Source organism: Cetorhinus maximus, chromosome 20 (genome assembly GCF_964194155.1).
Source record: "Cetorhinus maximus chromosome 20, sCetMax3.hap1.1, whole genome shotgun sequence".
Taxonomy (NCBI): domain Eukaryota; kingdom Metazoa; phylum Chordata; class Chondrichthyes; order Lamniformes; family Cetorhinidae; genus Cetorhinus; species Cetorhinus maximus.
Window position 1 is genome coordinate 63,736,647 of NC_135898.1, and position 23,931 is coordinate 63,760,577.

The 23,931-nt window shown below is 43.8% G+C and overlaps 1 protein-coding gene across 5 annotated transcripts in view; it reads right to left on the reverse strand.

The window, feature by feature from the left end:
- LOC144694436 (C-terminal-binding protein 2) overlaps positions 1 to 23,931 on the reverse strand; it is a 312,875-nt gene that overhangs the window by 167,533 nt on the left and 121,411 nt on the right. For 4 of the 5 annotated variants that reach the window (XM_078564840.1, XM_078564844.1, XM_078564841.1 and 1 more), the window contains exons 2-3: positions 20,493 to 20,661; positions 6,143 to 6,220 (exon numbers count right to left, since the gene is read on the reverse strand). In XM_078564840.1, the coding sequence (XP_078420966.1) occupies positions 6,143 to 6,220; positions 20,493 to 20,550 (136 nt within the window). In that variant the 5' untranslated portion in view covers positions 20,551 to 20,661. The remainder of the gene's footprint in view (positions 1 to 6,142; positions 6,221 to 20,492; positions 20,662 to 23,931) is intronic. The other variant, XM_078564845.1, reaches the window with a different exon arrangement.

Consider the following 23,931-nt stretch of genomic DNA (forward strand, 5'->3'; position numbering starts at 1 on the left):
CAACACTGTACCTCTGCTCATTCTCCCTATCATACTGTAGTCCAAGGGAACGCATCCCATGCAACCATGTCTGGGAGCAAGTGGTTTGTGAAGAATCCTTGAAATTAGGACAAAGTCATATGGCACATGACACACCACCCCTTGCAGGCTTCAACAACTTTGAACAACTCTGAAACCACCAAACCTGAAAGTCGTTGATGATCCTTTTAAATAGCACTGGTTGGGTCTCTTCCTGTTGCTGAATGCACATTCAGCTGCACGAGATTAAGAGAGAGTGTTAGCAGGGGCATTGAACTCCAAACTGGTTGCACTGATGTCAAATCAGCCTTGCATGCTAACCAATGCCATGATCTGCCTACTCTGTATACTTTCAGCGCACGCATGCCCTCATCAAAGTGGCGTCCAGTACAGCTTGCACCAGAAATGCACAAGCGCCTTGAAGTCCAAAACAAAAACAAAAATAAAAATACCTGGAAAAACTCAACAGGTCTGACAGCATCTGCAGAGAGGAACACAGTTAACGTTTCGAGTCCGTATGTCTCTTCAACAGAACTAAGGAAAAATAGAAGAGAGGTGAAATATAAACTGGTTTAAGAGGGGGTGGGACAGATAGAGCTGGATAGAGGGCCAGTGATAGGTGGAGATTGCCAAAAGATGTCATAGACAAAAGGACAAAGAGGTGTTGATGGTGGTGATATTAGCTAAGAAATGTGCTAATGGGGACATTAAGGGTAGAAAGCAGGAGGTAAAATGGCACTCAAAACGCCAAAAAAGCCAGATGCTACAGAGCCGAATTTCACGACAATGGATTTCAATCAATTCATAGAGTGGGCACAATATAAACTTTCAGGTTTCTAAGGAGTGAAATCGAAAATTAACCCCTACGATTTAGTTCAATCTTAGGTATTGACCTCAACTGTAAATCTATAATCAGCAGGTAGTTAATGCTGAATTACTGTGACATAATGGAACTGACCTCGTAAAGTCTTTTAGTTCATCAATTAACCAAATCTACCAATTATTTACATACCTAGGGCAGAATTTTCCCCCCGTCAGGGGAGTAGTTGAAGAGCAGGTGCGCGGAGGCGCCGCCATTTTAAGTGGGTGGGTCAATCAAGGCCCGCCCAGCGTGACGTCCGCACGGAAGCGCTATGCGCTCCCTGTGCGGGCAGGGGGGAATCCCTAAACCAAGAGTGCGCTCTTTCGCGCATGCGCACGAAAGAGTGCACTCATCTCCCTGAGGCAAAGTGCTGCCTCAGGGAGATCGGCTCTACTGTAAAAAAAATATTAAAAATAGAAAAAAAAATTAACTGATATGTCCCCTCATGCGACACTGTCACATGGGTTGGGACATGGCCATAACTTTTAAAAACACTTCAATTAAATTTTTAAAAACCTACATGAAACCTCATCCCGCCCATGGATGAGGTTCGATGCTTTTTCTAAAGCCCGCCAGCGCTCCCGGCCTGCCCGCCGACCTTAAGGTTGGACGGGCAGGTCCATTAATTACTTAAATGACTCTGTCAATGGCCTCAATTGGCCATTGACAGGTCTGCGGGCGCACAGCTGATTTTGCTGAGCCCCTGCCTTTAAATGGGGCGCAGTAACGTCAGGAGTTCCGCCCGAGGTCATCCCGCATCATTTTACGTGTCGGCGAACTGCCTCCCCCCCCCCACAGCTGGGAAAATCTTGGCCCTAGTGTTTTAGCGCTGTTAAGATTTTAAAGCTAATAGGTAATTACTAGTTAATCTTGCTTCTTCTTTAACTGGCACAAAAGGGTTACTTAATTCACTCAGTACCTGTGAAACTCCCATCAGGATCTGCAAAAGAGTAAATGCTAACATCCATGCAGATTGATGTTAAAACAGTTCAGAAAGCCAATTAACTCCAGGGCATTGGCTGCGTGGTAGACCCCAGACAGTTCCTTGACAAGTTGTTAACATGAAAGAGTTAAGGATATATCTGGTGCCCTAATAAATTATTCTTGTCAAGAGTTTTACACACTCCCATGATGATCTTAGGTAGGGAATTCTAGAATTTTTGAACAGCAGTGATGAAAGAATAGTGATAAATGTTCAAGACAATTTAGTACATGCCTTTCAGGTGATAACATTTCCATGATATTTTCACAGATACTATTCACTAAAATATCCCTAACCTGAAATATCATACAAAACTCTATACAATGTAGGGTAGATTTTCTAATTATCTCCTCCCGGTACAAATCTTCGCAAGTTCTGAACATAATGCCACACACCTCATCAGTGAGAGGGGGCTTGAGATTGGCCCTCCTCATTCTATTTGTTTCTTAAACTTTATCGATTTTATGGTCAATAATCTCAACGTGATTGTCTACATTTAGCTCATCTAGCTGACCTATATCATTATTTATAGCGATGTCTAGCACTAAACACTGCCTGTGTAGCTCAACTAACATAACGCTTGGGGAAGGAAAGTTTTACACATCTGAGGACTCCATTCCCTTTTTTTCATTCACTCACTCTCCATCTCAATTTATAAATAAATAATTAAAATCTCCTTGAACAATAACTTGGTTATCCCTACTCATTTCTCTTCCTTTCCTTCCCACAATTTTGAGGTCTGTAATACACCCCAACTAATGCAGCAAGCATTTTTTTAAATCTCTGAGCTCGAACAAAGTTGGCTCTGTACTCCTTCCTTGTTGACATTAATGATTCTCCCTTGTATTAATATTGCCATTCCACCCCCTTTCTTATCTTGCCTCTCCCCCTTATATAAACTATAAGCCAATATGTCCTCGACAGTACCTCATCAGAGCTCTTAAATAAAAGCAAACTACTGCGGATGCTGGAGATCTGAAATAAAAAGAGAAAGTGCTGGAAAAACTCAGCAAGTCTGGCAGCATCTGTAGAGGGAGAAACAGAGTTAATGAAACGTTAACTCTGTTTCTCTCTTCACTGATACTGTCAGAACTGCTGAGGTTTTCCAACACTGTTTTTGTCTCATTTGTGTTCTCTGATTCAGGTTGGAATTCCTCCAGCCAGGTGAGTGTATAACATTCAGTGGTCAGGGGAGATTTGCCAGGCCTACATCCAAGTTCATCAGATCACATGGGCACAGTGAGTATTAGAAAACTGAGTCGGCTAGAATGCACAGCTATAGAGGAACAACCAATTACATTCACAAGCATGCATTTCAACTCACCTAATCTTGCAATATGCGCTGTACCTGGATAATGCACCGCAAGTGAACACAGACCCCAGAAAATCTCTCCTTAAATGCTTGCGAGTGTATCGCTAGAAGCATTCACACTCTAATTTTTCATTTAAATTAACCCAGGTTAAATTTCAAATCAGACTTGCTACTAGACTGTAGTTATTTCACATGGGGTGTTAAATCCAAGAAATGGAAGATTACCTGCTTCTGGAATGCACAAACTTCTGTCCTTGGGACTGGACATGAGTCAAATGCAACATTAGTGCTTCTGTAAAGCAGAAGCCATTTAGCAACACTACAAGGGTTACAATATAAATGTTAAACATGTTGCTAAGTCATTCTTAAACATGTTGCTAAGTCATTCTCTTTGACCTGCCTCTCATACAATTGATATGGTGAGGTTCCATTATCCTAGTATTTTGAAATGGAAATGGAATAAATGTACTCAATTGGATTTGTGACATCCTTTCCACCCAACTGTTCATTACTGTGACCTCTTAACAGTGCCTTCAGGATGAAGTCCAGGTGATTTTTACATAAAATAATGTCTCTGGAATTTGACACAATACAAGATTTTTTACATTGAACACCCACCTATTGTTGAAATTCAACTTTAAATACAACAGATAAAATAAGGTATACCTTATATATTAAAAAAGTCAATGCTCTAATCTATTGGGGTTGTCATGCAGACAATTTCAGAAAAAGCTATAATATTGTCACAAATAGAAGTCAATAATAACATGTCATTACCCAATAGTACAGCTGAATCGTTGGGACTTTTGCTTCAGATGGTTAAAAGTTTAATTAATTCAAGCTTCATATAATCCAAAATTCAACACTGAAATTTGGATTAGAGCTCAGTTTCAACTTTCTGATGTGCTACAAATCTAATTTTTTTATTGCTCATCCCTATGCATTATTGTACTTCTTTAAGGTGTTAGCTTGAAACATGTTCCTTTTTTTTTAAACTGTGATACACCTATTAAGTTGCAGACACAGCTATATACTCAATACCAATAATGCACACATTTGAAAATATGCTAGAAAGTGTACAGGTGCTGTAATCAATAGTCACTTCCGCTACTTCAAGCAAAATCTGTTTCTGGACAACAAAAAGCAACATAAAAAGAACTGCAGATACTCAGAAATCTGAACCAAAACATAGAAAATGCTGGAAACACTCAGCAATTCAGGCAACTTCGATGGGGAGAACAGGTACGTTAACTTTTTTTTTTAATGTATTCGCTCATGGGATGTGGGCATCAATGGAAAGGCCAGCATTTATTGCCTGCCCTAACTGCCCATGAGAAGGTGGTAGCGAGCTGCCTTCTTGAACCACTGCAGTCCATGTGGTGTTGGCACATCCACACTGCTGTAGGGAGGGAGCATTTCAGATGCAGACTAATTCCAGCATTTTGTCTTCATAGATATTTCTTGGCATATTTTCTAGTACCTTTATCAACACATTTCTACAAACAAAAATAACATTGAAATACACAAGTAAGTCACTGTGCAATTAGAAACACACTGGAAGGCATTAGGACGTCTAATTTTTTTAAAGTTATTAATCATGACATGCTATAGTCTGCCAATATATGAATTATGCAGTACACTACACTGTTGTATTTCTTTATAATTTATACGTGTTTCCAATACATCAGGACCAATTTGTATAACCTCACTATGTCACTTTCAATGATTCCATAAATGTGAGTTTTTTAAATATGTTTTTAAATTTGTTAAAATAATGCACTATTGGCACGATTCTTAAATGTAGAGTGTACCGCCCTGTCCACAAGTAAGAAGTGGTCAATTGGCACTAAGCTCCATGATATTAAGGTTCAGCTGCATGACAATGCTGGTTACTAGAAAGTTAATGCGACTAAGGCCGGAATTTTCCAGCATTTCATGCCAGCTGGATCTTCCGGTTCCTCCGGTGTGAATGGAGATTTCAATGGTTCACCAGCCCTGTCGCAGGGAAACCCACTGCGGTGGGGCTGGAAAATTCCGGCCTAAGTCTTTATGTCCAATAAGAGGTTGACAACCAGAGTCATTTTTTTATCTATATATTTTGAATTTTAGAGGGAATAACAAAGCACAATCCATTTGACCCTCAAGCATTATACATCCACCTTCACGAATGTTAAGATTTCAACAGACATTTTCAAATATAGTTTGTATCTAAAATATTACGATAGGTTAGACATTTTAAAATACACAATTAACATATTCACAAAAATCTGCACAATATTTAACTTACACATCCTAAACTCATTCACAATATTTTTGTACATTCAAACCTCACAATTACTAGATTTTCACTTTTCCAAGAGTTCATTAAACTAATAATAAATCAGACTGTAAAATAATCAGATCTTTTTGATCATAAATGCAACAAGTCCTGCTACCCACTTTTCCTCCAAAATGCAGATCAATCTAAATTAAAATTGGCGTGTACTGCATAATCTGCAATATTTCATAGTGATAGCTACCAGGGAAAAATCTTTCAAACAGCAGTACCTTCCCACATTCCCTGAAGTCAGCTTCATTAGTTAACTTCCCTCCCATATTCTGCAGCATCTCCATTTAAACAGTGGAAAACTACAAATATTGACAAACTCATAATAACCATTAACATCTAAAGGGACAGCCGTCTCAAATTTAAAAGCTGTGGCTTCTTATGCCATTTTGTTGAAAACAGACAATCTAAGATCTAGATTTCTACCACTAACTATGAGTGGAGGAAAACTTTTTTTAATGCAAGCTTCAGGTGTTTTGGATCAGATGCAGATCTCCTATTAAATCCATATTTTATTTTGAAAGCTAACATGGTGTCAGGTGTATGTGTGGTACACAATAACTGTGAGCTCCTCTCATTTCATAAAAAGGGATATTGTGTTCTTGCTTCTGACCTTCCTCAGTCTGAAATGTGAGTACATACCTCTCCTTGCTGCTGCTTTGCCTGCCAGACTGCTGCGTTCCTCTGTAGGCCGCTGCTGGTTTCCCCACCAAGCCCCCGCTTTAAAAAATAACAAGAACATAAGGCTCCTACAGTTTGACAATATACGTTTTTCAATGTAATTAGGGGCGAGGGGAAGTAGTGTTTTTTAAAACGGTTGAATTTGTAGCTTGTTAAACACAAACACACACACATACACAGCAGTATTCTCACATGTTGTAACTTTTATAAAGCACCAACACTTTCTCTTAAGTGATCTTCATCATAGCACATTCAGTCAGGCACTCAGTTTGGGCTCAAGAGAATATCACATAACAAGTGTGAAAGCACATAATGGCAATTAAAATTCATGTAACAAAAGCATGTTTATACAAATGAAGAATTTTTAAAACAAATCATGTTTTAACATTTTATTTTTCTATCACAATTATTAAAAGTAGTTATTAAAAGTAGGTTAACCATGCCATTAAAAGTACAAAGAAAGCACTGGGGTTCATTTCAGTGGAACAGCATTCAAAGGCAGAGAAGCTATATTAAACTTATACAGAACCTTGGTTAGACCTCAGGGAGTGCTGGGCACAAAAGGATATAGAAGCACTGGAGAAAGTGCAAAAAAGATTTACAAAGGTGAGACCAGAACTGAGAGGGCATAACTATGAGTAAAGACTGAACAGGCTAGGGCTCTTTTACCTAGCAAAACCACTGAGGGGCGGCCTGATAACAATCTTTAAAATTATGAAGGGGTTTGATAGTGTATAGAGAAGAAGCTTCCATTTATGGGTCCAAAACTAAGAAAATATATAAACACAAAATAGTCACGAATAAGTCCAATAAGAATTCAATAGAAATCTATTCATTCAGAGTGGTGAAAATGTGGAACTTGTACCACATAGAGTGGCTGAGGCTAATACCATAGACACATTTAAGGGGAAACTAGATATATACGAGAGAGAAAAGAACAGAAGGATAATGTTGATAGGGTGAGAAATAAATAGATCGAAAAGAGACTTAGGTGAGGTATAAACACTGAGATAAAGCGACTGGGCTGGATAGTCTGTTTCTTGTTTCTGTGCTGTATACGCTGAGCACCATTGTAAAAGTATAATGTACAGTGCCTGATCAGCCCAGTGCTGAAGACGACCTTTACTAATAACCAGTTAACTTGCCATGCAAATCTATGTGAAGCATGTCTATTGACACTCTGCAGACATGCATGAGTTTTCAATCAGAACAAAGTGGCTCAGGGGCCTAATGGAAAAGCATAATACTTGTATAATAGGGCGAGCTGAACTTTATGTGGAGGTCGCTGAGAAGTTGCGGGGGTGGGGGGGGCACCTATTCTTGGCTGGGCCGAACCAAGCTGATTTTTCTGCAAAACATCTGGGAGGAAGTCCCCGCCTCTGAGAACAGCCAGCCAATCAGATAACAGGCAGTCTCTAATCCCAGCAGTACCACCAGAAGCACTGGCCACTGTTAGGATTGCAGCCAGTCCCCATCGACGATCGATGAGACCGGAAGAAAAGTTTAGTTGGGTCTTGTACCGGGACCAGTCTGACAGGCCCCGGGTGGGAAACACATGGTGGGGATTGGGGGCTCCACCCCGAGCCTGCAAACCAATAATTGACCTTAAAGAACTCAATTGCTCTTTCTTTTGCTTCCTGCAAAGTGACTGTCCAAGACGGTAATGAACATATGAATTCATGGGCTGGGTTATGGACACTATCAATGAACCTGAGCACCATTCACAATAACATGAGTTTGAACAATGCTGAAAGCGCTCCCAGTCTTTTTTCTGCCCCAGTCAAAAACAGTGAATCATACTAACAGTAGAAGCCTAACTCTTGAGTTTCAGGTTACAACAGTTAGAAGATACAAAAATAGCCTGCAATTATATAGTTCCGTTTAGCACCTCACAACATCCCAAAGTGCTTTATAGCCACTGAATTACTTTCGAAATGTAGTCATTACTGTTATGTAGACAAAGTGCTCCCTTTTTGTCAAATTTTCCGTGTGCCCTCTTCTCTGCTAATAACATCTTTCTGAAGCAGTCATAGAAACATCAAGCAGCCTCTCTTATATTATTCCAAATGGCTGTTTGTCAAGCCCAAGTTGAAGAACAGAGTGTCAGCCAGCTATTTTACTGCAATAGGTATCACAGCCAATCCCACTGCTATTATCACTCAATATCCAGATGTACACAATTCTAGAAGGAACAGGGTTCAATTCCAGGGCCTCACTAGTCTGTATGGCTCAGGTAACCACTGCACCAGCTCCATGACTGGCCAGACCTCCGTTTTTAAATTCTCAAACCTGTTTTCAAATCCCATGGCCTTGCCCCTCCTCATCTCTGTATCTTCTCCAGCCTTATAACACTCGGAGATATCAGTGCTGCTCTAATTCTGGCCTCTTGAGAAGCCCCAATTTGAATTGCTCCACCATTGGCAGCCATGCCTTCTACTCTCAGTTCTGGAACTTCTGCCCTAAACCTCCTCTTTACCTTCCTTTAAGAAGCTCCTTAGAACCTACCTCTTTGACAAAGCTTTTGGAGCCCAATTCCAATATCTCCTTATGTGGTTTGATGTCAAATTGTGTTTGAAAACATTCCTGCGAACTGCTTTGGGACGAAGGAGGAAACTAACACAGCACTGGTCTTATAGAAACTATCAGCATGTTATTCAAACCAGCACCGTGTACACACAGAATCAAATGAGCTAGGATACCAGGACATGGCAAAGCAGCATTACAGTTTTGAAATAACTACTAAATAAATGATAAAACAACTGTAACATTCATTATAAAGTGAACATTAGGGACTGAAACCTGCAACCACCTGACTGCCTATCCAGATGGCAAAGGAGAATAAAAATATACTGTTTGATGAGTAGTTGTCTTTAGTCCCTTGTCACCGATTGACAGGATCAGTTTAAGGAGACTCATGATCTGTATACCTTACAATGAAAGAGCAGCACAGAATACTAAAATCATTCTTAAACAGTATATTTGTTAAACTTCTCAAACTGCCTTTGAAACGATGGGCTGAATTTTGCCTTTGTCGGGTGGGCAGGCCCGACCCAATCGGCGGTGGGCGCGGAGCCGATCACCGCCGGCAAAACGGGCCATGCCGCCATTTTGCGCGGGCGGGCCAATTTAATCCCACCTAGCACGTTTCAGACTCCCGTGTTCAGTGGGAAATTAAAATTGGCGGCGGGCGTGTTCAGACCGCCGGTTCCAAAGGGGAACCGATAGTCTGTATAAAGAACGGCCAGGCAGCCTCCTTTAGGCTGTTCACCATGGCCAGCGACTGGGCTCCAGAGGAGGTGAGGGCAGAGGAGGAGGAGGGGGGCAGGCTGCAGGGTAGGCCAGCAGGGGGGGCCAATCTGCCCCTCGGTTCTCTGATGCCTGCCTTGCTGCCCTCATGGAAGAGGTGTCAAACTATCGGGAGGTGTTGTTTCCGGAGGATGGGAGGAGGAGGGCCCCCCAGGCAGGGGTGGCAGGAGGTGGCGGAGGCTGTAAGCTCTCAAGATGCTGTGCAGCGCACAGGAACACAGTGCTGCAAGCGCTTCAATGATTTGTTGCGCTATGGAAGAGTGAGTACCATGTCAGCCTTGGCCATTGAACCCAGCAGGTAGCCTTAGCCTTTGAGGCCTCCCCACCCCCCTCCACATCTTAGTGTTGTTACTGCATTGGGCATTTGGCGCACGCTGGGTGGGCAAACAGATAGTGACCATGCTTACATCAGCCTTAGTGGTTGAGGAGAAGGTGGGTTCTCCCCGCAGCATATGTCGGTGTTTGTCGCATTTGAGTAGTCTGGGGGCAACCTACAGGGAGGCAGCTAGACACATACTCAGAACTCCAACACGTCTTATTGATGGTGATGAGATGGTGGAAGGGGAGCCTCAAGGTGTCGTGACCAAGAGCCATCTGCTGTCCTCGGTGCCGCACCTAGTTGCGCCTCCTTGCCATGGGTGCTAAGACCCGTGTTTTATTCAAAGTGATGACGGCGAATGTGCCCAAGGTGGCCGTTGAGGGAGGGGGTTGGGAGCAGCCGTACTATCTTCTGGTGACTGATCACCAGTAGTGTCGACAGGAGCCGCTGGAGGCCTCAGATGGGCCAGTGTGGTTGGGGTGCAGCGTGCGCGTGCAGAGTACATGAGCGATCAGCCCCAATAAATGCTCTTCTCTGTTCTGCAGGCAAAAACAGAGAACAACAGCCGGGAGCGTATGCGGACTGGTAGTGGGCACACCGTGCTGCAGCCCCTCACCACTTATGAGGAGCAGGCCATGGAGCTGGGGAGGAGGCAGGTGGCCAGGTCAGCAGGTGTTGGCAAGGCTGGGGTGCAGTGGCCAGGTATTTGAGGGCCACAGTCCCATCCACTCTGTCTCCCCACCATCCAAAGCACTGATATTTGCTGCAATCGTTAATGCAGCAACACTGCTCATTCACAGACTGATACAGTCAGACGTGTGGGTCATACACAAAGGGCCCTCGGCCCCTTGAGGATGCGCGTCTCTAGCACCTTCCAAAGTCCTCTTATCCCATTTCTGACCACTATCCCCATGGCCTAACATGCCATGGCATTGCTGCTGCACATCCAAAGACTTATATCATCTTAGGAGGGTTTGTACCTCCACCACCCTTTCAGCCAGTGCGTCCCACATTACTCTGTCCAAAAGGTCCTCAGCACCTCACCTGTCAACCTCATGGCACTCAACTTAAATAATTGCCACCACATTAGTCATCCCTTTGCCAAGGGGAAATGTTGCCTTCTGTCCACCTGTTCTATGCCCCTCATAACGGTATGAAGGTCAATAATGTGACCTTTCAATCTCCTGTGCTCCACGGCAAATGTCACAAGTGTTTGCAATGTTTCCTCATCACTCCAACTCTCCAGGCCAGCATGCATCCAGGTCAGGAACCTCTGCACTCTCCCCACTCCACTGCCATCCCTCCCATGAAGTGCAGGTCACAACTGAAGACAGAAGTGTAGATGTGGCCTCGACAGCGTTTTCTGCACTTGCAACATGACCTCCCTTTTCCTACATTCTATTCCTCGGCTAATAAAGGCAAGTTTGGCTTTGACCTTGTTAAACGTCTTATGTTCCTGTTCTGCTACCTTAACGGGTCTGCTCAGCAAGGTCCCTGTAATCGTTGTGACTTCCCACTGTCCTACCATTACTCATGTATTCCAGTACCTTGTTTGTTTTGCCCAAGTGCTTAACCGTACACTTATCCACATAACATTCCATGTGACATTCCTTAGGCCATCTGACCAGCCTGTCTGTATGCGCGTGTATTGTTTGGGCCTCCTCTTGACTATTTACCACCCCACCAATGTTCGTCTCCTTAGGTTCTTGAAGGGTGAGTGCATTATGAGGCTGGGGCGGGGGGGAAAAGGATGAAAGGTGTTTCTGACTGAACGCTAACTGATGCACTGTCCTTGTTATTAATTTCAGCATCACCACCGCATGGCCACCACCAACAAGTCCAGAGACCCCCCTCTCCACACCTGAGGGCCAACATTTGCAACTTGCGTCACATCATTTCAGCGAGCCAGGCACCAGCACAGCGACTACCACATTGGTGGGGATTATGACGTTGACTAGTGTCCCGGGGCACAGTGGAGAGGGCACTTCACAATCGCTGGAGGAGATGGCACGGATAGAGTGTGCCGATGGCGCCAGCAACCGAAGGACTGCAGGGGACCAGGCACATGCTGAGTTGGGCAGTGATGATGTGCCTCTGGAGATGTCAGCCATGCAGCAGCTGCAGGACAAGCGGCAGGATGCGCAGGAGCATCTGGCAGTGTTGCATGAGGGTGTGCTTCACTTGGTCTCTGTGGTGGAGGAATCCAGGCAGAGTGTCAGTGATGGCATGAACCTCAGGACAGAGCTTCAGGCTTCCTCCATTGAGAAATTGGTGACTCTCATGGAGAGGGGCTTCCAGTAGATTGAGAATCTTCTGATTGGGTTACGCTCTGACCTGCAAGCCCTCACAGCGCTAATGGCCACAGGTGGTCATTCGCAATGTGGGAGATGTTCTGGGCACCAAGTGTCCCAGCTCGGTGCCCATCCATCTGCAGTGAGCAGGGAGGTCCAATGTGACCTCACGTCGGCGCAGCAGCTGCCTGTCGTCGCTGCGAGCTCCTCTCAGGGCGCTCCGGATGAGGGCAGCAACTCCTCCGCCCCTCTGCCAGTGACCGTTGCATCCGTTGAGGCTACGACAACTAGGGAGGTGCCAGTTCTGGAACTGGCCACTCCTTCCTAGGCGGGGCCAGCACAGGCCAGAGGACGGCCGCCAAGGTCATCAAGACCAACAGGACAGCAGAGAGTCAGCAGGCTGTCTCACAAGCCACTCCGAGCGATGGGGTGGCACCTAGACATAGCACTTGCAAACGTAAGCATAAGGCACGTTAGGCACTCCCCGGGTTTGTCACTGGTGAATTTGTGTTGGCCCTAGATTAGGGAATGTTTCATTATGTGCGTCAGAGCGACGTTTGTTGTTTATTTTGGTAGCAATAAAGTCCACTTTTCTGACCATGGCTGAGGTGTTTCCTTTGTGCTACATTTGTATGTTTCACAGACATATCATGAGTGTTTGAGTGGACATTGATGTTTTGGTACTAAGCCCTTAGTTGCAGCTGATGAGGTGGAAGATGTAGCACCTAAGTGCCACGTGTGGAAGGGCCAGGCAATGCTGTTCCTGCAGATCCATGTGTGTGGAGCTAGCTGAAGATTCGTTGGATTAAAGTGTCCCAGGTGTCCCTGCCTCCTTGATGTAGTAGCAGGTCGGCGTGCTGCCCCTCATCATTGCCCTGTGCTTCCTCATCCTCTGAGCCACTGCTGGATTCATCATGTGCAGCCTCATCCACTGCGTCAAGGTCTTCATCATCAACTGCATCCCCCCTTTCCAGCGCAAGATTGTGCAGAGCGCAGCAGACTACCACTATCACAGAGACATGATCTGGGGGGTACTGGAGTGCCTCCTGAGTGGTCCAGGCAATGGAAGCGCATCTTGAGAAGGCCAATGGCTCTCTCCACCACAGCCCTTGTGGTGCCATGGCTCCTACTGTAGCGCTCCTCAGCTTCTGTTCTTGGCTGGCGGAGAGGCGTCATGAACCACCTTCTGAGGGAATAGCCACCAGCTAACCATCTAGCTGAGCCGGAGCACTGAAGAGCGTCGGCCCCTGGGAGTGTCTGAGGACGTAGGCGTCATGGGAGCTGCCTGGGTACCTTGCACAAACTTGCAGAATCAGCATCCTGTGATCACACACTATCTGCATGTTCATGGAGTGGAAGCCCTTCCTGTTGATGAAGGCACTGGGCTCACCTGCTGGTGCCTTGATGGCCACATGTGTGCAGTCTATAGCACCCTGGGATGCGGGGGAAGCCAGCAATGGCTGTGAAGCCTCTGGCTCACTGTGCCTGACTTGCCTGGTTGCAGCAGAAGTGAATGAAGGTCAATGCCCATCTGAAGAGAGCGTCTGTAACCTGCTTGACACAAGTGTGGACAGCTGATCGGGAGACACCGCAAAGATCACCCACTGAGCCATGGAAGGAGCCAGATGCATAGAAGTGGAGGGCAACTGTGACCTTCAGAACCGCTGGCATGGGTTGTCCACCCACACAGTTAGGGGAGATCTCAGGGCCAATCATCTGACAGATATAGTTCGCTGGCCCCCTTGACAGTCGGAGCCTCCTTCGGCACTGCACCTCAGACATATTGTGGTAGCTGCTTCGCCGCCAGGATAGTGGCAGCAGGATAGTGGCGTCTTCTGCAGCCCCTTCCACCTTGGACAAGCTCTTGGCCCTGTGCCCCTTGTGCCTGCGCCTGACCTCCCAAAGGTGGCCCCCCTGGAGGCTGATTGTCCACTCCTGGCCTCCTCCTTATTCTATCCCTCCCTTCCTCCTCAGAGGAGCTGTCTCCAGTGGAGATGTCAGAACCCATACCCAGGCTAAATGGAAGCCTCCGGAAAGCTGCAGGCCCGATAAAGATTACTGTCTGCAGACTGGTGAGCTGAAGCTTCAAAGTACAGAGAAAGCTGTTGGAAATCGATCTGAACTGCTAACAATCACACAGGCAAGTTTAAAACACCTTCTGCAATAAATACTTCAGATATAACATTAACAACCTCATTGAGCCCACATATCCCACCCGAGGATGAGGTTTGTTAAAAAATCAGTTACCCGCCTGCCCGTTGGGCCCGTGCGCCAAGGCGAAGATCACACCGACTCCTCAAAATCGGCGTCAATTGCCGAGTTAAGGGCCTTAACAAGGCCTTTAATTAATGGTGGACGTGTGTCACGCTAAATATCGCGACATTTTAAGTGCTGACGTGTGGGCTCCGCCACCCGCACATCAGCCATAAAATTGTGCCCAATGAGCTTTGGTATTATAGGGTGAGTTTGTTGGGAGAATTAGAGTCTGTCACTGGTGGCAGAGACATAAATTAATGTACATGGTTAAAATGATGCAATTGTTTTAAATACCCAGTTAATACTTGTACCTCAATTATATTAATTGAGAGCCATCACACTGATAGCCTTCCTAATTCTGGCTAATTACCCCTCCCCAACGATTTCATGAACAACAAACGTGCGAATAAGAATATTTTAAAGAATAAAATCAGAGGGAAAGAACAAAAATTTGAAACTGAGTTTCAAAGAGATAGCAACTGAAAGGCCTCTGTAATTAGTGGGACTCTGACAGAGATCAAGGATTGGGTTTCTGCTGTGAAACAGTTCCTGGTGTCTATGCATCTGAGGTCAGTTCAGTTACTTCCTGGACAGGTGCAATTTAATTGGGGCAAATGATTGCTTCAGCTCCTGATACCTACCATACTGGCGGATGTGCTTTGCTCAAGCAATTTTCATCCCTAACTTTCAACAAAAGTATAAACACAGTTGGTAATAGAGCTGAACAGACTTCAAATATAATGACAAGGTGTAATAAAGCTGTTTTCTCAAAGCAAGTAATATGCAATAAGCATTCAGCAAGAAATACTTGCATTTATATAGCACCTTACAAGCAGATGGAACATTGGTTCATCATCTCATCGGAAAGATATCATACCTCTGGAGATGCAACACTTCTTTAGTGCTGCACCAGAATGTCTGCTTAAATTACATGCTCAAGTTCTAGGGTGGAGATTGAACCCGTAACCTTCTGGCTCACAGGCGAGATCTAATAACTGAACTAAGTTCACACTTCACAGTTGATTTTGATGCTACCCACCCAGCAAGAACCAGAGATAAAAATCAGAGAGAGCAGAATATTAAGTGGGGTGGGGAGCGGCAGGCTCAGTGCCACCACTCCCCCATCCCCCACCCCCGGATGCACCAACCCACCATAAAGTGCTGTGGGCAGGCTAATCAGGGGCAGAGTGGGGATTCCGCCCTCACTTGGGAGGAAGTCCTGCCCTCAGGAGTTACTGGCCAATCGGCGGAAGTAGATCGGTCCAGGGTATCTGGCAGGGAGGGTTTGGGCAAGTGAGGGAGGGGTCTGGTGGGGTTGGGGTGGTGGGTTTAAGACAACAGACAGGTAGGAGGGGGGTGGGGTTTTATCTTAGGGATTCGCAAAGGACGGTTCCTGAAGATAGAATCCCCACCCCACCCCCCAAACCCCCCAGCCTGCCTTCTCACCCTTTAAATAATTTTTTTTTTTTAAAAATCAGGCTGCCTACTGCCACCTGACTGTCCATGCCAACCGTTTTATGGCATGGGCAGCATATTATTGGTGTCAATCAGCTTGGTAACAAGCCAAATCGATCCTTGATTGTCTATTTAAATATGGCAGGCAGGCTGCCAATTTTGGCGCCCACCCACCCCCCCATATTATGGGGGTGAGCGGGAAGACAGTGGGGTGGGCATACACCAAAAACGTAAAATGCAGCCCAGAGTAGCTAGCCCACCGACATCCCATCCCAATACCACTGCCTTCTATTTTAATCTGCTTCCGTGCAGATGCCAAGCACATGCAGCCATCTGATTGACATCTCAGGGCTCCGGCTGGCAATTTAACTTTGGCATGAGCAGAGATGCTGCTGGGCCTCTCTCACCAGGAGCAGGAATAGGACCCAAGTCCAGAGGAGGTCCAACCAGGTAAGGTTTGCATTCTCCTTGAGCAGCTAGGAAGCTCCTCTGGGCCCAACAAGGCAAGTTGAAAGCCCCAGGCTCTACCTTTCTCTTTCTCTCTCAATGTCTCCAGAAATCCTATCCAGCACCTTTCGTTGTTGTCAGCTGCCACCTGAGATCCCTTTCTAGCTGCCCATTTGGACCAGCAGCATGAGGCCTGGGAGTTAAAAAGGCTGAACTATACACTGCTGAGGTCTGCAGAGTGCCAGCAATGGTTTGGCACTTGCCTCTTCCACTTTCCCCACCCACAAACCCTCCACCAATTTGATTCAGTCTCCCGGTTAAAATTAGGGCTTGAATGTATATTGCACTGAATTTCTAAATTTTATATTTAAACTCCAATACTTTTTATATTTCAATCATTTTGCCTCTTCCCTTTAGGATTGCCGAGCCATTCAGCCAATACAAAAGTGAGAGAAGGTGGCCTATTCCCATGCACTACACTATAAAAGGCAAAATACCACTGCAGAGGTGTCATCCTTTGATTCGCCCTTTGTATGAGGAAGCTCCTTGACACCGTGAGACTGAAAACTCAATGCGGAATTGCAGAATAAGCAGGAAAAGGTAGGGAGGGGGGTGTCAATGGTTTGATACAGCTTAATTGCATTTGTATTTAAGTTACAATGTAGCAAGGTAATCTTCAACCTGATTCGACTTCATTGCCAGCTGTGTAAATGGACAGAGGTGCTGCAGGTACCTCTGCCCTTGGTTCATGCTGCACAACTTGCTGAAATGTGGTTCAGTGAACTGGTCCCCTTTAAGAGGAAATGACAAATTAAAGCGTGCAGCTGGAAATAATCTCCAGTCGTAATCAAATCCACAACCGTGGAAATTTTACTGCCATTCCTGTTCCCTCATTCCAGTTATTCTCCAATCTGTAGCTATCAGATCTGATGAAAAACATCTGACAGAAAGGCAAATTTTAAAAAGCTTAGTGTCTGCTTATTTGTTCCCTTTTAACTTGGCTTCAAAGCCACTTTTATAAAACAACAAAGCATGATTACCCTCAAATGTAGATGAAACTTACTTTAACATATCACGGGCAAAAGGGACTCTTAAGCTGCTTTAAATATATTTGATACAAAAGCAAAGAACTAATGAAAGACGGACCATGGGAACGCTGCCTTTCTTTTACATCTTGCCACACAGCAGCATTGTTTTCCACCACAGCAATAACTGGGAAGAGCCTTTGCCAAACTACAAATGAGATATGGCTGTAATGTGTATAATACCATTAAATAGAACATGTTCAGTAGTTTGTCTTGAAATAACATTTCTGGGGCAGTTTCACGAACGCCAGTTACCTGGCAGCACTTCACGAGTTGCCCACCCTTTATTCTTGAACCCTATCGAGTGCTGACGGATTACTTGACCGGAGGAAGAATCACAGTCAAGCCTGATGCGCTCCTCATTCACTGTCCATACAGTGCACTTGCCAGCAGGGGCCACTGCATAACAATGGGAGCAGGAAGCCTGGCTGATTTCTCCCTAGTCTTGCCCTAAAGGCTTTGCAGCCAACTGTTCCAAACCTGCTGCCATTCCAACTAAGAGAAAAGCAAAAAACTGCGGATGCTGGAAATCCAAAACAAAAACAAAAATACCTGAAAAAACTCAGCAGGTCTGGCAGCATCTGTGGAGAGGAACACAGTTAACGTTTCGAGTCCGCATGACTCTTCAACAGAACTAAGAAAAGATAGAAAAGGGGTGAAATATAAGCTGGTTTAAAAGGTGGGGGGGGGATACAAGAAGAGCTGGATGGAGGGCCAGTGATAGGTGGAGATAACCACCTATTATCTCCACCTATCACTGGCCCTCTATCCAGCTCTTCTTGTCCCACCGCCCCCCATAAACCAGCTTATATTTCACCCTTTTCTATTTTTCCTTAGTTCTGTTGAAGAGTCATGCGGACTCGAAACGTTAACTGTGCTCCTCTCCACAGATGCTGCCAGACCTGCTGAGCCATTCCAACTAAAACTGACTATCTTAACAGAGAATGGGGACTGAAGCTGGGACCTTCTGGTTCTATATGGTGGTGCACAAACCCACTGACCAGTTCTTTATATTCTGGTCAAGAAGTTATACAGAAATGGATTAAAAATGGCTAAAATGTTTTAACCCACAGAAGCAATCACAAGTTTAACCTTGGAATCAGGGGCCTTGCTAAATCAAACAAAAAAAGGATGTAAATAGCATGAATCCAAAATAGGGTTACATAAATCATGGACAATTAATGCCAAAGACTTGCATCAGGCACATTGTATTAATTGCATACTTAAGTGAAAGTCCAGATTTGCGGAGAATGCAGCATCACTAACCAACCGCACACTGGGAGACCTGTCTGCCACAGTTAAACAAAAAAAGCTAATCACAATATATAGCAAATATCTTAATGGAGCAAACACTACTGGAGGCTGCTAAATTACTTCATAGAGGTGTGAGTACAACATGAAGGTATTTTAGGAGACCAGATTCCCCTAATTCCCTAACATTTCCCTAATATTGGGGGCACATATTTCTGCCCAACCACTGAATGAGTGATTGTAATCTTTCCCTTATGGCTATTCAGAGGCAGAATTAATTTACACATCTATATACCTGTCTCTGGGGCTATTGCTTGTCCTGGTTAACCTCTACTTGTCTCAGATGCAGTCGAAATAAGGTCAGATGTGGACACGCAGAACACTCAGATCAAGCTGACTTTTTTTTGCCATCATATCACAATTTAACTACCTTTTATTGTAATGATCAAGAACGTGTAGAATTATGAAATAACCCCAAGTTAAAGAATATAATATTGGAAGAGTTAGCCTAAAGAGAGGCAACTATATAGATAAATCTGTCCAGGTTCTACAGGACACTTTTGCTTACTCATTCCCATAGCTCCAATCGATAAAAGTAGAATACCCACTGTAGGCAGAGTCTAAGAGTATTGTACTCTGTTGTAACCAAATAATGTGCTAAGCATATAGAGGATTTCATAGACTATTTTATGTAGCTACAAAATATTGTTTATTGAAATTGGAAAGTCTATTTTTATCCTACTAAACATGAATAAAGACTCAAAAATTTTCACAGGCCGGTGCTCGTTAAGTATAAATTCAGAGACTGGTCCACAACGGATAATCTTAATAGAGCATCTATTACCAGAAATGGCCACCTCTACCTTCTGTTCCACCCAGTGATCTCTTGGGGTGTGTTGATTACTGTTACTGAACCAAAAAAATGGGCAAAAATTCTCTCAACTTCAATAGGGATGTCAAACAAGCTAGATCAGGTCAGCTGCCCCATGAGAGACTACACCCATTATTTGCCCACCACCATTTTTCGCTCCATCCCATTTTCCTTTTCACCCACTTAGAAAGGAAAATCAGGGGTCCATATATTGGGTGGTCTATTTTACTCATCTTACACCCCAAATTTCTCTGCCTATTGTCCTACACAAGCACATCTAGATCACTGCTCCCAATAAATAATACTGTGGAAGTGGACTTTCTGCAGTATAGAGTTCAGAAAGGTCCATGCAAACCAGAAACTGGCTTCTTCTGTAAGTTGAGATAACTTCATCATATTTATAGGGCATTGTTATCACCTCATATACAGGGCAGCACCAAAAGAACTTGCATTTATATAGCACCTTTTAGATGCTCAGAACGTCCCAAAGCAATGCACAGTCAAATTATTTTGCACTGAATACTTGCTGGTGTGTAGCTAAACACAACAGCCAATCTTCATAATGCAAGATAACAAATGATAGGTTATTGTGTTTTGGTCATGCTGATCGAGGGAGGAATGTTGGCCAGGACACCAGCAGAACTCTCCAGCTTTCTTCAAATAGTGCCAGAGATCTTTTATGTTTGTCTGAATACACACCGGGATGCAATTTAACATCTCATCCAAAAGACGGTACCTCCATTAATGCAGAACTCACTCAGTACTGCGTTGAAATATCAACTGAGTTTATGTACTCATGTCCCTGGAATGAAGCCTAAATCCAAAACTTTATGACCACCATTGAGCCCACCTGACACTGCTATTATGGTTGAAGCAAATACAACATAAGATCTAGTCTAGTTTTAAATTGTTCTTCCAGCTGCAATTTAGAAAAGCTGTCAGCCCAGTTCATCAGATCTAATGATCTAGGGATTCTTCAATAATCACTTACACTATTGCTAAAGACCAAATGACTTTACAATCGGCTTACCTTCACAAATTCGATCCAATCGTTGCCGCTTCACTTTGTGCTTGTCCATCAGAGACATTAGCGATGCTAATTAATGAATTCCTTTCAATGTAACAAGCAAACAGGGTTTGAGGCGTTCACAATTCAGGTGAATCCACAGGAGTTCAAGTGCATAACTCTAATCCAAATCCTGAAAAGAAATTTGAAGACACAACAGTAGTCAGAGAAGCTGGAGCTGCACGGAATTTAAAATAAAACTTACATTATAATGGTGAAAAAAACAATAAGAACACTCAATGCTAGACCACACCATGTTTTTGTTGTTACCCAAATATCCCACAAAAAATAGTATTTACATTTACAAATACACACAAAGCATAATGGTGAAAAGATTTTTGAAGTTATGTTCTATCACTAAACACCATCCTGAATGGGTTCTAAACAGCACAGAGATGGTTTCTCTTTTGCTTATACAATAAAACATTTAGTAGGAAAATGACCATGTGTTTAGCATTTCCAGTCATTTAAAGGTTAACCAACCTATTCAGTGTGCAACAAAACCTTGTGCCTCACATACACAAAGCCAAGACTACAATAGTTCTCAGCTAGAACACTGGCCAAATCAAGGTCAGAAGCCTTCTTCATATCTTGTGACCTTTTCTGCTACCATAATAATTAGATATCCATGAAACTCTGCGAGACCTTCATTAATAAGCAGTTCAATGGCTCAAGTAGATACCCAAGAAACCAGTCTGCCATCTGCACTCTCAGCCGATCCACCACCATAGCAATGGAGGTCAGGGGTTAAAACCTATATTGATTTTGATGCAAAGCTAGAGGTAAATATGTAACTAAATCCCATGCGTGCTTCCCTTGTGATGCATTTATGAACTATTCAAGTAATGCACTGACACGTTACAGGAGTAGAACTCAGACTCAATTAAGCTGCACTACATACCACAACATATCATTGCATCTTCCTGTCACTATAACAATTGCATGATGTAATCTCTGACCAATCACAGTACAGAATGAGTCCTTTGACTGATGGATATTCAAGCAATAACCTCCTTTGCTTGAGAGAGTATGAAGCTCCTATGTTGATTAAATATACTGTTCAGCCCAAAGAGGCCCACAATAAATAGATGCTATTGTTGTTATGATCTTGAGGACAAAGGTTAAGTTAAAACCAGCTCACCTAAATAAGAGTTGGAATTTGAATGATCAGCCACAAGTATTTATCATTATTTATCATTCTTTTCTTCCGCTATTCTCAGAAGTGTTTATGTTGACTCTTATGAAATTGCAACTCTAGACATACTCAGCATCAGACACTATATTTGTGACAGTGATCACACACAGTAGTAGCACAAATTGTTGCAAGAAATCTGTCCAATTCGCAATATTCACAGGCCATTACTTGGAAACTCTCCATTGGTAAAAGAAATGGACTTTAAAGAAAAATTTTAAAAGGGTGTATAGCAAACATTGTAATTAGCAATAATCAAAATTATCAACATACTGGGTCACTGGAGGGGGCCTGAGAGGCAATGCTGAACACAACTGCCTAACACATGGCTTCAATTTTCTTTAGTTTAAGATAACAGAACAAAAAGAAAATTTCTGGTAAAAAGCTGTTGCCGCCATACTGGAACAATATGCTCCAAGATCTCAGGTCAAAGCACATCATGTTAGGGGCTGGGGAAGATAGTGCTGTAGTATTACATGTTTTACAATGTGGCTTTCACAGGGTATTCTACTCAACTTTATCTACTTTTAAGCACACAAAATAAATTGTTGTAAAAACCTGTGGTGATAATCACTTCACTATGGGATCACTGACCCTGCTTTTACAAATTCTTACATTCACAAAATCGCTAAAGTCTATTGAAAATGTCATCACAGTTGCAACTTTCAGAAGATTCCACATTCAGGGAAAGCAGTTTTTTTAATAGTATGCTCAGTGAGAAAAGCTAATAGATTTAAATATTTTGAATAACACATTTAGTAAGATCAAATCAGCATTGCTATCAATTGGCCAATTAAAAGGTTCAAAGAATTTTACAACACAAATCTAGGCCATTCAGCCCACCGTTATTTGCTAGATCTAAAAAGAGTTTTCTACTTCAGTTACTCAGGCCTTATCATTCTCCAAATGTTTATCTACTTCCTTTTTAATAGCAATTGTGAATTCTTCTTAGACCACTGCTTCTAGTAGAACATTTTCTATCCTAGTTTCCCATGTGAAATAATTTCTTTTAATCACTGCCTCTTGTTTTGGTGATGTTCATAAATTTATTCCCCCTTGATTACCTTGTTTTTTACTCTTTCATGGAATGTGAGTTTCGCTGGCTAGGCCAGCATTTGTTGCCCACCTTGAATTGCCCTTGAGAAGGTGGTGGTGAGCCACATTCTCAAATCACTGCAGTCCAAGTAGTGTACATATACCCACAGTGCTGTTAGGAAGAGAGGTCCAGGATTTTGATCCAGTGACAGTGAAGGGACAGTGATATAGTTCCAAGAAAGGGTGGTGTGTGGCTTGGCGGAAAACTTGCAAGTGGTGGTATTCCTATGCCTCTGCTACCCTTGTCCTTTGAGGTGGCAGAGGTCGCGGGTTTGGAAGGTGTTGTAGACGGAGCCTCTTGTAGATGGAGGACACTGCTGCCACTGTGCATTGGTGGTGGAGGAAGTGAATGAATGTTTAAGGGGGTGGATGGAGTGCCAATTAAGTGGGCTGCTTTGTCAGAAAGGATGTTTTCCCTGGGGAGGGTATCTAAAACCAAAGAACACAGTCTCAGAATAAGGGGCAAGCCATTTAGGACTGCGCTGAGGAAGAATTTCTTCACTCAAAGGGTAGTGAATCTTTGAAATTCTATACCCCAGAGGGCTGTGGAAGCTCAGTCATTTAGAATGTTCAAGGCAGGGATCAATAGATTTCTAGACACCAATGGCATCAAGGGATATGGGGATAGCACAGGAAAATGATGTTGTGGTAGTTGAATGACAGAGCAGGCTCGCGGGGCTGAATGGCCTACTCCTGCTCCCATGTTCTCATGTCCTGGATGTGTTGAGCTTCTTTAGTGTTGTGGGAGCTGCACTCATCCAGGCATGCGGACAGTATTCCATCACAATCCGGACTTGTGTTTTGTAGTTGGTGAACAGGCTTTGGGAGTCCGAAGGCAAGTTACTCGCTGCAGAATTCCCAGCCTCTGACCTCTCTTGTTTCCATAATATTTATATGGCTGGTCCAGCTCAGTTTCCGGTCAATGGTAACTCCCAGGATGTTGATAGTGGGGGATTCAGTGATGGTAATGCCACTGAATGTCAAGGGGAGATGGTAAGATTCTCTCTTGTTGGAGATGGTCATTGCCTGGCACTTAAGTGGCAAGTAACATTCCCACCACACATCAGCCCAAGCTTGAATGTTGTCCAGGTCTTACTGCATATGGACACGGATTGC